The sequence below is a fragment of the Haplochromis burtoni genome, unplaced genomic scaffold (assembly GCF_018398535.1).
Source record: "Haplochromis burtoni strain Fernald_Lab_line unplaced genomic scaffold, NCSU_Asbu1 Contig_117, whole genome shotgun sequence".
In the NCBI taxonomy this organism is placed as follows: domain Eukaryota; kingdom Metazoa; phylum Chordata; class Actinopteri; order Cichliformes; family Cichlidae; genus Haplochromis; species Haplochromis burtoni.
This window is the reverse complement of record NW_024582478.1, coordinates 822,217-839,341: the sequence shown is the minus strand read 5'-3', so window position 1 is coordinate 839,341 and position 17,125 is coordinate 822,217. Positions and strand designations below refer to the sequence as shown.

The window sequence follows — 17,125 nt, the reverse complement described above, 5'->3', positions numbered from 1 at the left end:
GAGGCAGAGCCTTCAGTTTTCAGGCCCCTCTTCTGTGGAACCAGCTTCCAGTTTGGATTCAGGAGACAGACACTATCTCTACTTTCAAGATTAGGTCAAGGTCGAATTTATTTATATAGCACAGACGATGCTGCACATAGTGCTTAACAATATAAAAATGCCACTAAAAAGAAACAATGTAAAGCAATAATAACAATATAAAACAATGATAGGACAATGAAAGAACTAAAGCAATAACTAAGACTATTAAAATGTTTGGGTCATAGTGTGTTAAAAGCCAGGGCATAAAAATGTGTCTTTAGTAATGATTTAAATCGAGCAAGTGTTTGTGCAGATCTAATATTATGGGGGAGACTATTCCAAAGTCTGGGACCTGCCACAGAGACGGATCTATCACCACGAGATGTGAGATCAGTCCGTGGGATGGACAGCATTAATTTTGAGCTAGACCTCGTGGTTTTTCCTGGAGCATAAACAGGAAGGAGCTCAGACAGGTAAGAAGAGCTCGGGTATTAAGCGACTTAAAAACAAAAAGTAAACGTTTAAATTGGATCCTGTAGGAGACAGGAAGCCAGTGTAAAGAAGCTAAAACTGGGGTTATAAGCTCTCTCCGTTTGGTACCAGTTAGCAGGCGAGCAGCTGCATTTTGGACCATCTGAAGATGATGGATGGAGGCCTGGTCGAGACCAAAATACAATGAATTGCAGTAGTCCAACCTGCAAGTAAGGAAAAGGTGAATAACACGTTCAAATACATTCTCCGGGAGGTATGACTTTACCTTAGCCAGCTGTCTTAACTGAACGAAGCAGGACCGAACTACTGCACTCACCAGCTTATTCAATTTAAAAGAACCATCAAGGTAGACACCGAGGTTTTTGACACATACTGTAAAACATTACAGTAGGAGGAAAAGTGGCCCAGAGTGCTGACAACTTCAGTTTTATCTTCATTGAGCTTTAGAAAATTTAACAACATCCACTGGCTTCAAACTTTCCTTTTTGCTAAAGCATATAGATGAGACAGTGATGAGACAGCTTACAGGGAGGAGGTCAGCGCCCTGACCCACTGGTGTCAAGACAACCATCTCACCCTTTGGAGGTGAGCTTCCCTCCCTCCAAGACATCTACAGGAAGCGGTGCCTGAGGAAAGCGGGGAGGATCATCAAGGACTCCAGTCACCCCAGCCATAAACTGTTCAGACTACTTCCATCAGGAAGGAGGTTCTGCAGCATCCGGTCCCGTACCAGCAGACTGAGAGACAGCTTCTTCCATCAGGCCATCAGACTGCTGAACACGTCATAGACACCTCACCTTCACTACTGGAACTTTAACATTATGCACTCCATACTGTACAGTAATGCCACTGTTTTGCACATGTCTCACTCTGTATATTTTTATATATTTTATTTATTGTTTACTCTATTTAATTTGTAAAATATGTGTACACACACACACACACACACACACACACACACACACGTACACACACACACACACAGAAAAATATTTAGTATACACATCCAGAAATGCATATACTATTATATATTGTACATATATTTATTAGTTTCAGATGTAGCCATTCTTTGTATTTTGCACACTCTGTTGCTTGTGAAGCTCGCACACAAGAATTTCACTTGCATGTGCTGTACCAATGTACCTGCACATGTGATGTGACAATTTGATTTTTGCTAAAGCATATAGTTAGGGCTGGACCAGGTGACCCTGAATCCTCCCTTAGTTATGCTGCAATAGACGTAGGCTGCCGGGGATTCCCATGATGCACTGGGTGTTTCTTCTTCACTCACTATGTGTATTAACAGACCTCTCTGCATTGAATCATATCTGTTATTAACCTCTGTCTCTCTTCCACAGCATGTCTTTATCCTGTCTTCCTTCTCTCACCCCAACCAATCACAGCAGATGGCCCCGCCCCTCCCTGAGCCTGGTTCTGCTGGAGGTTTCTTCCTGTTAAAAGGGAGTTTTTCCTTCCCACTGTCGCCAAAGTGCTGCTCATAGGGGGTCATATGATTGTTGGGTTTTTCTCTGTATGTATTATTGTAGGGTCGACCTGACAGTATAAAGCGCCCTGAGGCGACTCCTGTTGTGATTTGGCGCTGTGTAAATAAAATTCAAGTTAGTTGAATTTAAACTCTCAAAGCTGCTCCAGTGAAGCGCAAGATTAAACATAAGGATCTGAAACGAGGCTGCACTCAGAAATGTTCCTGCACACCAAGAGAGATGAGCCAGGGCACAGTTGCTTGTGCAGCAGGTTGCAGGAGAAAATAGAATAATATGAAGCAACCTTGTACAAAAAGATGTGAGGTTCACTCAACTTCTTTCTCCAGTTTAGCACATGCTAAATATGTACACGTGCACATTACTGCTGTTAGTGTAGCTACAGAACAGCGCAGTGATAACTTCCATCCATCTGCACTTAGTTCAGATCGTTGGTTGGGCTGGAACCTATCCCAGCTATCACAGGGCCAATTAAATGAATTATATATCATCATTTCTTTGAAAAAGCATATCCCATTTATGCAGCACAGGGCAGTCTTTGTGTCACTGACTCCTGGAGTTTCAGACATACAAAGTGAAGAAAGAAAACAGGCGCTGGAAAGATCTCCTTCATCCTAATCAGAATCAGAGACTTCTTGCACCACTTTAATATGAAGGCTGGACTTCCGTGTTGTGGTGTGAGGACAACAGCATTCTGCACTTCCTTCTTCTAAGAGATGAATGGATGGATGAACAGACACAACACGACATGAAAAAGCAGAATAAACATGTTCTTAATGCTGTCTGTGTGTCGTGTGCTTGATTGTCCCAGCAGCTGTTCCACACGGCCTCATCGCTCGTTTCTCATATTTGTTGAACCGTCATCGGTCGTCGTGGAGGGAAAGCTTTACAGGCCAACTGACAGCCAGTAAAAGTTACAACCACAGGCAGTGCAGAGATGGCAGCTCAACGGGGAGCGAATAAAAATATCTCCACGGCATCAGCACATTCCTTACAGCGGGCCGAGAACACTCAGGACGTGACTCATGGTGAAGATTTGGAGGAACAACACAACCGCTGGCAGGACTGGAGATTAGATGTGGACTGATTTGTCTCAGCGGGACTTCCTCTGGCGACTGAGCGGTTCCACTTGATGTAGTAGGAATGTAGCAGCGCACTCGATAGCACCTCCGCCACGGAGCCGGTCTGTTAAAACTGCGATTACCTCACTGGGTGTGTGAGTGCATACGTGCTGTATCTTTGTGTGTTTGGATTTGGCCACCCTCAGAGTCGTGCTCCAACCGCTCTCTCTCCTCTACCTCTGCTCTGTTTCTCGTCAGAGAGAGAGCGGCGTGTGTGCGGCTACTCGTCGGGGAAACTGCTTGCACATCAGCTCCTCTCCGTCCACTCGCTTTGACTCAACATCACCGTCCTGCTCTCTTTCTGACCGGGACATTTATTTCCTTCAACCGCACAGTTTGGTCAGAGTCCCGCCAGAAGCATAACACGTGCACAGAAGGACAGTAAAACCACAAAGATACACGATTTGTATCCATACTAGGGCTGTCACAAACGATTATTTTGATAGTTGACTAGTCAGCGATTATTTTTGCGATTAGTCCACTAATAATCGAGTTAATTTTGTGCAGTGAGTATGACTACTCGAACAATACGATTATTATTATGCGTATTTAGTCCACTACCAATTCTGATATTTAATTCATCATCATTGGACATAGAAGGTTAGTGGAAGCAGCTTACTGGCATCACCAGCAGCATCTGCTCTTTATAAGTACAACTATCATTAGACTTTACAGCTTTAGTGGATGATGATCAGGTCTGTGCTATCAAATTAATATAGACAAGATGATAGCCTTCCTTGATTTAAACATTTATTGTTAATGTAGACACCTTGCAGATCTGTCTGTCTGAGATGAGTTTAATTTAATGAGGTCCTTGCCTATCTAATATACTAGAAAGCGAACAACTATATGAAGATGGGCAGATTAGAAACAATAACGAAGATAAAGGATGTACTCATTGCTTGATATGGCTAGTGCACAGCAAACTTTCTCTCCCGATATGTAATTAAACTATGACAGCGCAATAGAACATCATCTACAAGCCATGCTTAGTACTTACTCCTCTAGATAAAAAAATAAAAAGAAAAGAAAAACGAAAAAAAAGCAGCCAGATCAAGATTTACGTTAGGACGCGTGCAGTCATTAGCGAAACCGGAATTCACAGCCAGCAACGCGCTCACGCTACAGTAAAACTATTGGTGTACGTATCACCCAAGTGCCCCCAAGCATCAGAAGCACGTAGTGTTCTTGTGATTGGGACTATGTACGCTGACAGCACATCCAGACCATTCCGTGACCAACTCCAGCGGCATTAGAGTAACATGTGAGCGACATATAAAGAACAGTGAGCCTGATCTAGGAAAATCAACCTAGTAGTCGTTCAAGACCGATTCAAGGCTTTACCAGAGAGAGAACACAATGATCAGGTATCAAGACGATCTCGGTACGAGATTGCTCGACCACACCGAGAAGAAGCCCGCAACGTAGAGTTCCTGTATGTTAACTAATTCAGGCTATCTTTAAGTTCATGTGCATAATAAATTACACGCAGTACGTCTAATGTAATAGATTTGTGACCGAAAGAAGTCCATGGAAATACATAGATTAATACTGGTGCTCATAACTGCTCAGGCTACGTCCAACACGTACCGGCAGGGTATTTTTGAAAAACGCAACGATTTATACTCTATGTCGATTTGTCATCACTCTTTCTGTCCATCACGTTATTAACGGCTGCTTTTTGAGTCAGATCTTGTATACACTACTGCATCATTTTGACATTCTATCACATTTTTTGTGCATTCTCCCACGGCACTAGCAAAGAACTCCGGAGTAAAACTGCATGTCCTGTCAAACGCGGGCTATGGAACACTGCTTACGCCGTCCACTTAAAGCTAAACCCTTGTCTGCGAACATGTCTTGTATAAGTTAATTATAACCAAACGCAAACCTTCATTCGTTCACAATTAATTAATTCGACGTTGTAATGTACGTATAGATACTCTCGTCAAAGTTGAAATCAGTTCCAACCCAAATCTGGCGATGTGTATTGGTGATCATGTTGTGGCTGTGTTCTAGAGATTCATTAACTATAGGTGGCATAAGGATAATATTCCTCCTTGATGTTATACAGACATATTCTAAGAGTTATTGATGATCGTAACTCTCACTACGATGGTAATGACATGGCACTTGCATCAAGACCGTATACTCATTCTCGTACAACTTGTTGACGAGTGCTCTATGCCGAAGATTTACAGTAGTTTTACCTGGCAAAAGAACCAAAATGGGTACGTAACAAGAAATACCAGTACCACGTGTCTAGCAGAAGTTTGTATTGCCTTACCTTCCGATGGTCCTATTGTTACTATGACCAGATCTCAGCTTTTGCCGCTGTTCTCGTGCTCTTTGTTCCAAAGCGTTACTGCTGTATTCAACATTTGAAGAGCCGTCCTGAAGATGAATGCTGGGCAAACATTACAGGAGTCTCTAGAAAACATCAAACATCCACTGCAATCAAGTCTTTACGTAACACAGCTGAAAGAACCAACATGGCCACATTAATCATTTAACCTTAAACCTTCAGAAGCTCAGCGTACGAGCTGCCTCCTCGGGTTACCAGCGAGCGACACTTGATGTAAACGGTTGTGCACAGGTAAGTTACGCCAATTCAAGCAACAGAGCGAGACTCAGTTGTGCCTTAAACGAAAATAAAATAATATTGTATTAACCTGAGAGATTGTACAGTAGGCTGTGGGTAATATTTTTACTCCTCAAAGTCTCCAGTGTATTCGCACAAACAAAGAAGAAGCACATTACCGTACAAATCCCGTCTTTTAAAACCAATATCTGACAGTAAACCTCTTCTTAAAAACACCAACAGTATCATAACAGATAAACCCTCCTGGGAGGCATAAAAAGTCCTTGAGACGAAACTCATATCACATATTCATCACTATTCTTGAGGCAGTTACTCGAATGAACACAAACTGTCAGCCCCATCAGTCACCGAGTGGACAAATGACGGCATCACATTAGCTTTCCACATCTCAACTAACTCCACAGACGCCCCGATCACTACACTACGCACAGCCATTCAGCCGCTCAGTACGAGTGGAAAAATGACGGCAATGTCACACCGAGCATTCATCTGGGAGCCGTGAATATCTGTGTGAGCCAACCAGCAGCCGTCTCGTGCCAGTAGAACCAGTACGATTCAGCCTCTGGAGACTGTGCATTTAAAATCCCGTAAAAATTCATCCAGTAGTTACACTGGATGAGACATTCAACCTCCACAAAGACAGACTCCAGCTGCACTGCCACACGTACAACTACGGGAAACATCCAGTTCAGGTTTATTAATATAACCTCAATTCACAACAACAGTCACCACAAGGTGTTTTATACAGAAAGGTAAAGACTGGGACACCAGCAGCGCTTACTCAGGAGAGAGAATAAAGTTAGAATAAAGTTTCCTAGAGAACAGGTTAAAATGTGTCTCCATGCTGAAGAATGGCTACATTTACACGTTTATAAAAGCTGAAGAAAAGAAAATGTTTCCATGCAAATTAGGGCTGCTCAATGAATCGAATTTTAATCACGATTACGATCTGGGCTTTCAACAATCATTAAAAATGACTGAGCCGATTATTAGCCCCTCGCCCCGTGCTTTCAGGGCGGCCGTGGCTCAGGGGGTTGGGAAGCGTATCTGTAACCGGAAGGTCGCCGGTTCGATCCCCGGGCTCTCTGTCCTGGTCGTTGTGTCCTTGGGCAAGACACTTCACCTACCGCCTACTGGTGTTGGCCAGAGGGGCCGATGGCGCGATATGGCAGCCTCGCTTCTGTCAGTCTGCCCCAGGGCAGCTGTGGCTACATGAGAGTGAATGAATAGTGGCATTGTAAAGCGCTTTGGGTGCCTTGAAAAGCGCTATATAAATCCAATCCATTATTATTATTGACATCTAAAGCATGTCTAACACACCACAGCACGGAGACTTAACTCAAACTCAACTCACTCTACACTTTTAACACTATCACCACACTGTATAAATGCCAACTTACACATATTCCTCTTTTATTATTTAATATTATTTCATTTATATTATTATATTTGTTAACTATTTAAAGCGCTTTGGGTACCTTGAAAAGCGCTATATAAATCCAATCCATTATTATTATTTACTCTCGCACTGCTCCACTACAAACTTTGCTGCGGTGTCGTAGCTGCACCACAGAGCAACACTGCAAATTTATTCAATCATTTATTTCAATCAAAAGTTACTACTTTCAGTGTTTCATTTTATTTTTGTTCAGGCAGCAACTTTTTGATGCAATTGTGCATTGTGTGGCTACACAGCTCGCCTTGATGTTTGGTTATTTGTATGCATAAATATTATGCAGTATTTTGAAGTTCACTAAACATAGATGTTTACATTTTTCATTTATTTTTTATATTGCAAACATTTGCACTGTTATCAGTATTTGCACACTATTTTATATTATTTTTTGACAATCTTTAAAGCCATTATTCAACACATTGTTATTGTTAAATAAATATCGTCAAATAATCGAGATCTCAATTTCAGTGAAAATAATCGTGATTATCATTTTTGCCATAATCGAAGCCCTAATACAAATTTAAACCATCGGTGCAACAACAATGAGTGCCGCCTGTCAACTAAGAAAAGTGTCTCTAAAGCTGGGGTCCCAAACTCGTGGCCCGGGGACAGTACCAGCGGTGGCCCCGGAGACCCCTGCAGTAAAACGTGGACGTAGCTCCCAGCGCTAAAAGGTAAAGCTGCATTCTTTCTAATGGCCAGCAGGAGGCGACTCAACTGTCTGGCCTCTGGTTTGGTCCTTTTCCTTTTCTCCCAGCGCTAAAAGGTAAAGCTGCATTCTTTCTAATGGCCAGCAGGAGGCGACTCAACTGTCTGGCCTCTGGTTTGGTCTGAGAAAAGAGCTTCACGCTCGCTCATTAGACACCTTCCTGATCAGCTCAGAGACTTGATCGCTCATTTCAAGTCTTACTGAGCACAACATCAAGTTCCTTTTGGTGGCAGAGCAAGTCAGCCACTTATCAGAAGGTCGGTGGTTCGATCCCAGGCTGCCTCCGGGCTGCGTGCCAAATATCCTTGGGCAAGAGACTAACCCCATGTTTGCTGGTGGTGGTCAGAGGGCCCGGTGGCACCAGTGTCAGTGCGCCCCAGGGTGGCTGTGGCTACAATGTAGCTGCCATCACCAGTGTGTGAATGTGTGTGTGAATGGGTGGATGACTGAATGTAAAGCGCTTTGGGGTCCTTAGGGACCAAGTAAAGCGCTACACAGACCATTTACCATTTTCATTTTGTGAATTTGACCCCTGCTGGAGAGAAAAGGGGCTAAAACAAGGTGGTCACTGGTCCCTCAGTGTCACACCAAACATCAAAGCACCAAAAAAGGCCTAACCGCCAGCTCTCGTGGCTACATCTATCCTTTATACACAACACGTTTGCCACACATCCACTGCAGCGCTGAACTTGTGGACATCACTTTCAGAGGCGATGTAAGAACACAATTACCCGACAGAGCGAGTCTGACTGCACTCATTTGCTCCAGTGTGAGAATAGAACAGGTAATAGCACAGATAATGCCCACTCGCTACGCACCAGGCTGCCTCACGCTCTGTCCAGGCAGCAGCCTCGCCCGACCACACTGAGCATTTCCAGCAGTGAGAATGTGACTGAAGTGAACCATTTCCTGTGGTGTTTCATGTGAGGAGGGAACATTGAAGAAACTATTCCAACCTGGGTTTTCCAAAACTGCTCAGAGGATATAAAAATAAATCAGTTTGAAGCTCAAACCGTTAAAAAAGCTCACACGTAATGGAAGCGTGATATTTCTACTGATTTCACGTGTTAATGCTGCAGCTCTGTCACTGTTCACGACGTCGACATCGCTCCAGCAGCACCAAAGCTGATGTGTGTGTCGTCATTTATGTCATCGTTGTATCATTTATTTAGATTTCAAAGGAACAAAGACACAAGACAATCTGACACACACACACACACACACACGGTCTGTAGCAAAGTCAGAAGGAATCGAGCTCCTACTGTGTAACTAAACTTTTCCAGTTTAGCCAAGCCTCAAGCATCTGCAGGATTTTCAGATTTTTCTGGATGGATGGTGTTTCCACTCAGTACGTTTTCCTTTTTTAGCCACAAAATCAAAAATGCATAAAACAAGTGGATGGAAGTTCACCTGGAGGATCTGAGAGAAACAAACACACACACACACGCACACACACACACACACACACACACACACACACACACACACAGGTCACACAGTGGCAAAGTCAGCAGGAAACGAGCTCATATTGCACAACTGATCCTTCACTTGACCCAGCGACCTCACGCCTCCTCACTGACGCTCCAGGTGATGTCTGAAAATCAAAGCCATGAAGCGAAGGGACCGGACGAATAAAATGTCAGGAATATGTTTAACACAGCAGCCGGGGAAAAAGAGAGTCTCATTTACCATGCATGGGTTATCAAATGCAAAGCTGGAAGTCAAAGTCACACGCTGCACTGGCCTCTCAAAGGCTAATCCCACCCCGCATGTCCCCAGTACGAACTCCAGCTTTAAGTGTACAGAAGTGGAGCAAAGACTTATTATTTCATTTATTGGACTTTTTGGGGTAATTGGAAATCTGTCCAACTTCTAAAAGTGTTTAATCCAAGTCTAATTCAATCCATTCACATTAGTTTATAATAAATAAGTACGTCTGTGAAAGATCACCAGTGGTGAATGTCAAATCTGGCAACGTTTTGGCATTAAAAATAAAACCAGGATGGAAATCTGAAGGATTTCTGAGGCTGTGAAAGCACCGATGACCCAAATCCATCTGATTTCTGCTTCCACGTTTTCTTTATATGCAGACACACAGGCCTTTTTAAGAGTTTGTATTTTAGACACTAATTGGCATCTTGGCAGAGAGGACGAATGAGAGCAGGAGAGAAAACAAGCAGTCACGTTGATTTAAGCCAAAGATGGAGAGAGGGGCGGGGAGACAACGAGCAGAGAGAGATGAAGAGAGATAAATGGCAGAGGGACAGAGAGCGAGGACCGTCAACTCAAAAACGGCAGTGGCACTGATAAAAGCAGAGGGATGGATGGTGGGGCACGAAGAGGAGAGAAGAACAAAGAAGGTGGAGATAGACGAGGAGGAGGAGTCAGACAGACCCAGAAAATTTTGCTCAGGAAAGAAAAGGAAACGGAGACGAGGCCCAGATGATTCCTGATGTTGTTACAGCTCAGTTAGAAATCACCTCCACCCGTGTGTGGGAGCACATCCACCGAGTCCATGTGGGGCTGACATGTTAAACACATGCTGAATCGGAGCAATTTTAAGTAAAACAAGCTCACCGATTGGACGGTTTTAGTGACATAATCAGCGTCAGAAGTCCAGGACCAGTGTTGATATATTCCATTCTTTACGTGGTTATCTGCTACAAAATGAACCTCCAGGAGTGAAGGATGAAACCAGAAACTGCAGTTCCTCTAACGTCCACTCGAGGCTCCAGCCCTGAGTCAGTCTCCAGATAGACTCAAATTAAAACGGGTATCAGCTTTGCTGATAATTGATCCATAATGCTGAGATCTTTCCTCTTGCTTGCACAGAACCACTTTGGTCCAGTTCTCCGATCAGCACCAGGTTCATCTGTTAGATTTGTGAGCAGCTCGGTGAAATGATCCGAGTGTGTTTTACATTAAACTGTTCAGGTGTGCAAACGGCCACGTTACACCGTGTGTAAACTGACAGATGTTATTTGCATGACTGGCCAAAGGGCAGTGAGACCAGAAGACAGATTCGGCTCCACGCAGCGTTTCCTTCATGTCAAATCAAAATCAAATCACTTTTATTGTCACATCGCATGTGCAGGCACACTGGCACAGCACATGCGAGTGAAATTCTTGTGTGCGAGCCCACAAGCAACAGAAATGTGCAAACACAACAACACAAACCAGCAAATACAAGAATGGCTACATCTGAAACTAATAAATATATGTACAATATATAATAGTGTATGCATTTCTGGATGTGTATACTAAACATTTTCCTGTGTGTGTGTGTGTGTGTGTGTGTGTGTGTGTGTGTGTGTGTGTGTGTGTGTGTGTATACACATTTTACAAATTAAATAGTAAAAAAATAATAATAATAAATGAAATATATAAAAATATACAGAGTTGAATATGTGCAAAACAAGTGGCATTTATATACAGTGTGGAGTGCATAGTGTTGAAGTTCCAGTAGTGAAGCTGAGGTGTCTATGACGTGTTCAGCAGTCTGATGGCCTGGTGGAAGAAGCTGTCTCTCAGTCTGCTGGTACGGGACCGGATGCTGCAGAACCTCCTTCCTGATGGAAGCAGTCTGAACAGTTTATGGCTGGGGTGACTGGAGTCCTTGATGATCCTCCCCGCTTTCCTCAGGCACCGCTTCCTGTAGATGTCTTGGAGGGAGGGAAGCTCACCTCCAATTATCCGTTCAGAGCACCGCACTACTCGCTGGAGAGCTTTGCAGTTGTAGGCGGTGCTGTTGCCATACCAGGTGGTGATGCATCCAGTGAGGATGCTCTCAATGGCACAGTGATAGAAGGTCCTGAGGATGCGGGGGCTCATGCCGAATCTTTTCAGTCTCCTGAGAAAGAAGAGGCGCTGCTGCGCCTTCTTCACTGTTTTGTTTGTGTGTACTGACCACGTAAGATCCTCAGCCAGATGTACACCAAGGAACCGGAAGCTGCTCACTCTCTCCACAGCAGCGCCGTTGATGGTGATGGGGGTGTGTACTTCTCTGCACCTCCGGAAGTCCACTATCAACTCCTTTGTCTTTGCGACGTTGAGGGTGAGATGGTTGTCTTGACACCAGTGGGTCAGGGCGCTGACCTCCTCCCTGTAAGCCGTCTCATCACCGTTGGTGATAAGACCCACCACTGTAGTGTCGTCCGCAAACTTCACAATGATGTTGGAGTTGTTAGTGGCTGTGCAGTCGTAGGTGTAGAGTGAGTACAGGAGAGGGCTCAGTACACACCCCTGTGGAGCACCAGTGTTCAGTGTGATGGGGGATGAGGTGATGCTGCCCAGTCTGACCACTTGGCGTCTGTCAGACAGGAAGCTAAGGATCCAGCTGCAGAGGGAGCTGCTCAGTCCTAGATCCTGCAGTTTCCTGTCCAGCTTCGAGGGAACGATGGTATTGAATGCTGAGCTGTAATCTACAAACAGCATTCTCACATACGTGTCTCTCTTCTCCAGGTGTGACAGGGCAGTGTGTAGTGTCAGGGCTATGGCATCATCAGTGGACCTGTTGTGGCGGTATGCGAACTGTAGAGGGTCCAGTGAGTCGGGTAGTGCAGAGCGGATGAAGTCAGATGTTCAGCAGGATGGCTGCTGCAGGCGCTGAAAACCGAAGTGACACGCAATTCACTCAGTTTGAAGAATCTCCTGCAAAAATGTGTCCACGGAGAAACTTTTAAAGGATTATTTGTATTTGTGGAGGTAATGATAATCAATCACAGCGGCGCATAAAGTTTATGAAGGTGTAATTCACTACAGATGACAGAAAAACTGCAAAAGTTCAGATATGGATGACGTGTTTGGAGGATATAATAATAATGATGCCATCAAATATGCTCCCATTACCAAATCACACATTACTCCAAGTCTGCTGCAGGCAAAACAGGAGGAGCATTAAATCTGATGTGTGTACGCAAAAGCTAAATTTACCACATTGTAAAAAAAATAATACAACAATATACTTCAACTAGCAAAAGTAAAAATGCTGCTTCTTCAGTGGCTGAATGCATAATGTCTAATGTTGCAGTTCTAACAGAATTTAAACGCACTCTTCACATTTATCTCATGTATGTAAAACACTCCAGTTTATCTGTACACTTCTGCAGAGTGACTAATAAAGCTGTCAGAAAAATATAGCGCAGCAAAAAGTTCAATAATTCAGCTCGACGTGAAGTTCAGATGTAGAAGAAACAACCGGAACTACTTTATTGGAATCAGCCTGAGTACGTTTAAAATACAAACTATGATGACTCGAGAAACAAACAGATGAGAGATGATGAAAGAGTTCGATACAGGAATTATTCAGAGTAATGCTGGTGATTAATCATCTTAGTCACTAAAACAGGGAAAATAATGTGAACCATAAGCAGTGAACATGGATTTATTAGCTGACTCGGCTGCTGGAAGAAGAAGCAAAACTCTGTTTGGAGCTCGTAATGTTGATTCCTGTTGGAAACCACACAAAACAAAAAGAGCTGTTTTTAATGTGACGTACCTGCTCCACTACAAACTACTGGGAATGAATGCTGCTATGTTAGAGCCTAGTGTAGAATATAAACATGTCACCATACTGTACTTAGTTCAGTAATGGAAGGCAAGAGACCACCAACCCATTTTTAACAGCAGGAGATTCAATTCAACTTTATTTATACAGCTCCAAATCACAACAACAGTCGCCTCAAGGCGCTATCAATGCTAACCAGCAGCTAGCTAACAACACATTTCTGTATTGATTTTGTTTTTTTAAAAACTGGGCATTTGACATGTGCCACAGCATCATATGGTGCTTCTGCATCCGCAATTATTGTCTGTAGTTTACCATCATATACCTGTTAGAGAGTCAACATGTTCACGTAGCATCAACAAGCGCACCACGACTTCATGAGCTCAGGTATGGCTTCACTGCTGAAATTCACCGACTTCACTTATTAAATACAAAGTGAATATAATGCTCATGTGTCTCGCCTCTCCACAGACTAATTACTAATTCAGTTTCAATTTGATTTAATTACTTTTTACAAATCAAAACAACAGTCACTCCAAGGTGCTTTATATTAGCAGGTAATGACTCTACAATAATACAGAGAAAACACCAACAATCACATGACCCCCTATGAGCTAGCACTTGGCGACAGTGGGAAGGAAAAACTGCCTTTTAACAGGAAGAAACCTCCTGCAAACCTTACTGCACTATCTCAGTAAGGGACGGCAATCTGACATGAACAGCTGAGGCTGAGGGGAGGGAGACAGGACAAAAGACGCGCTGTGCAAGAGAGCCAGAAGCAGACAACAACTGCTCTAACGAATTTACTGACATCGTCAAGAAACAGGATTTAATCTGCAAATATCTGAGCAGCAAAACTGCTGCCATGTTTCTGATCCAACTGCCATCCTCAGACTTACAGGAGTTCCTAGATTCTTCCTCAGTATTCTTCATGTACACTGCCTCGCTCTGCGTAGCCTCAAACATGCTTCATCTCTTTTTATACAGTAAAATAAAACCGATAAATTTTAACACAACAGCTGAAGCATAGAAACATTTCACTCACCGACCTGCTGCTCAGATCTGTGGGCGTGGCATTCCTGGAAGACCTGTGGGAACAGAAAAAGATACTCTGATTACCATCTGCTCAAACGAGACCAGATTTAAAGTCAGTACAAACACACTGACCAGCTAGCAGCTAGTTAGCTTAGCTTAGCACTAGCATAGGAAACGAGGGAGGGCAGCTAGCCTCTGAAGCTCACTGACAGCTTTTATTTTAGTGGATTTCTGATGCGTTTCCACTTTCTCTTTAAGAAAATGGTTGCTTTGCTGCATCCATGTTCAAAATCCACTAAAGCTTGTTGGAAAACATTTGTGCTACGAGAGAAATTTACAGATGATGAAGAGAGACGTAGACTTCAGTTTGACCTCATTTTACTTGTTTTTAACTTTCTGGCATGAAGTTAAAAAAAGAATGAATGAAGAAAATGTTACATCTTATTTAAAGGGCATAAAAACAGCTGCTGCACGTCTCAATTTTAAATTGATATAGTGCTGTTTTACGGAAGCGTAGAGCTGCCACCCAGGCAAAAGAAAAATACAAGTGTATCACGTTATAACGTGAAAGGTTTATTGTTCTAACAAGATACTTTTCCTGTTTGTACAATATACTTTTCACGTTTGAACAACATAATATCACGTTATTACAATATACATAATTATCACGTTCGTACAATATAATTATCACGTTCGTACAATATAAATATTATATTGTACGAACGTGATAATTATATTGTTTGAACAATAAAATTTTCACGTTATAACATATATTTTATTGTTCGAGCATGATATATTGCCGTAAAGATACGGAATTGTAAAACATAGTGAAGTGGGTGACAGTGCAGATCAGAGTGCGAGAAAATGGCTCGTTTATTGGAATTAATTAAGTTCTATTTTATGCTTGGATTGAGGCATGGGGAGATTTTGCTGTTATTGAGCAGTTTGGACAGTATTGTGATAAGCATGCGGACACTTAGAAGAAACCTAAAACGCATGGGACTGTACAGGAGAAAGAATGAGTCCGATCCGATTGAGGTGGCACGATTTCTTATTGATCAACTGGAGGGACATGGGAGGCTCCATGGATACAAACTACATCACCTGAACTGCATTCAGGCAGGTTATGTTGTCACGCAGAGTACTGTGAGACATTTACTGAAATATCTTGACCCTTACGGTGTTGAGCAACGACGCAGAAATCGCCTAATGCGACGCACGTATGTAAATCCTGGACCAAATTTCATGTGGCATGTTGACTCCTATGACAAACTGAAGCCTTTTGGAATCTGTATAAATGGAGCTATTGATGGGTTTTCGAGAGTTATGATTTGGCTTCATGCCTATTCAACAAACAATGATCCCAAAGTCATTGCTGGATATTTCATAGCAGAAGTTGAAAAGAGGATGGGAACACCTGCTAGGATTCGCTCTGATTTGGGAACAGAAAATGTCATAATGGCCGAGATGCAACGATTCTTGCGCTGGACTATGGATCCGAACGTCAGAAACTGTTTTATTACTGGATCCAGCAATCACAATCAGCGTATTGAAGGCTGGTGGGCCTTTCTGAGACGACATCATGCTCAGCACTGGATAAATCGTCTCCAGGAACTAAAAGACCATGATTGCTTTTCTGGATGTTTTTTGGACAAGCAGCTCATATTGTTTACGTGCCTGAACGTCATCGAGGTATGTAACCATGTTTATATTCTTTTAATGAGTCATGTGTGTGTGTGTGTGTGTGTGTGTGTGTGTGTGTGTGTGTGTGTGTGTGTGTGTGTGTGTGTGTGTGTGTGTGTTAGAGAGAAAGAGAGACACGGAGAGAGAATAAAAAGTTTGCTTTAACACCTACCATGCACCATCCCTATTATCACTCCGTTGAGGATATGAAAAAAAATGCATATTTCACTGGCCAGAAACATAAAATCGCACTGTCTAAAACAATTCACGTTTAATAATTACTTAAAATTTTCCAAAGTATCACGTGTCTACCACTGTTATTCTTGTTGTTGAGTATTTTTGATAAACTCTGTTTTTCCGACTGTCATTGTGTGGTGCTTTTGATTGATTGATTGATTGATTGATTGATTGATTGATTGATTGATTGATTGATTGATTGATTGATCGTACTTTATTCATCCCGAGGGAAATTGGGTTAAGGCTGCCAGCCGTGCCAGCGCCGTTTTGGGTAACATGTTGAGCCAAGAGAAATGTGTTCTTTTACTGATATGAGATTTTTTAATATTTAACAGGAAGAGCTGCAGCAAGTTGCACATATGTGGAACACCCACATAATACGCAGAAGCAGAAATGCAGTTGCTCCAAGTGGACGTCCGATTCTCATGTACACCATCCCTCATCTCTTTGGAGGACAGGATCATCTGAAAGAGGTTTCTTGGGAGGCAGTGGATGCTTGTAAGCAAGAATGTCAACAGAGAGGACCTTATACCTGTGATGAAACCGTTTTCAGCTTGTGTTGCCTTATAATGTCAGAGAACTTCTTACTTCCACCAAGCACAGCAGATGAATCCATTGAACTGTATCTCTTCCTGAGAGCCTATATACTGAAGGACTTATAAACCTAAATATAATTGTGCTTTGGGAATTTTTACGCATATATTTTTGGGTACAATGTTTTATTTGTGCAATAAACAATAGAAAAGACATTCATTATTATA

The 17,125-nt window shown here is 42.8% G+C and overlaps 2 protein-coding genes across 8 annotated transcripts in view; one reads left to right on the top strand and one right to left on the bottom strand.

Annotated features, from left to right (window-relative positions):
- Positions 1–17,125, bottom strand: part of pcbp4 (poly(rC) binding protein 4) — a 218,545-nt gene that overhangs the window by 101,203 nt on the left and 100,217 nt on the right. Inside the window, exon 1 of one of the 7 annotated variants that reach the window (XM_014335708.2) lies at positions 14,455–14,868. The exons of 5 other annotated variants lie outside the window; for them this stretch is intronic. The gene's annotated coding sequence lies outside the window, so the exon portion shown is untranslated. Of the gene's footprint in view, positions 1–14,454; positions 14,869–17,125 lie in introns of those variants that run through there. One more of the 7 variants, XM_042223666.1, reaches the window with a different exon arrangement.
- Positions 15,155–17,118, top strand: LOC121815009. Its single transcript, XM_042223669.1, has 2 exons — positions 15,155–16,136; positions 16,700–17,118. Exons 1-2 carry the CDS (start codon positions 15,309–15,311, stop codon positions 17,024–17,026), a joined length of 1,155 nt encoding a protein of 384 aa, XP_042079603.1. The 5' UTR covers positions 15,155–15,308; the 3' UTR covers positions 17,027–17,118.

What these genes read in the sequence shown, in the direction of transcription:
- LOC121815009 (XM_042223669.1), top strand. Translation starts at nt 15,309, where the DNA reads ATGGCTCGTTTATTGGAATTAATTAAGTTCTATTTTATGCTTGGATTG. An exon ending in CGTGCCTGAACGTCATCGAG is followed by an intron (nt 16,137 to 16,699) that starts GTATGTAACCAT and finishes AATATTTAACAG; the next exon opens with GAAGAGCTGCAGCAAGTTGC.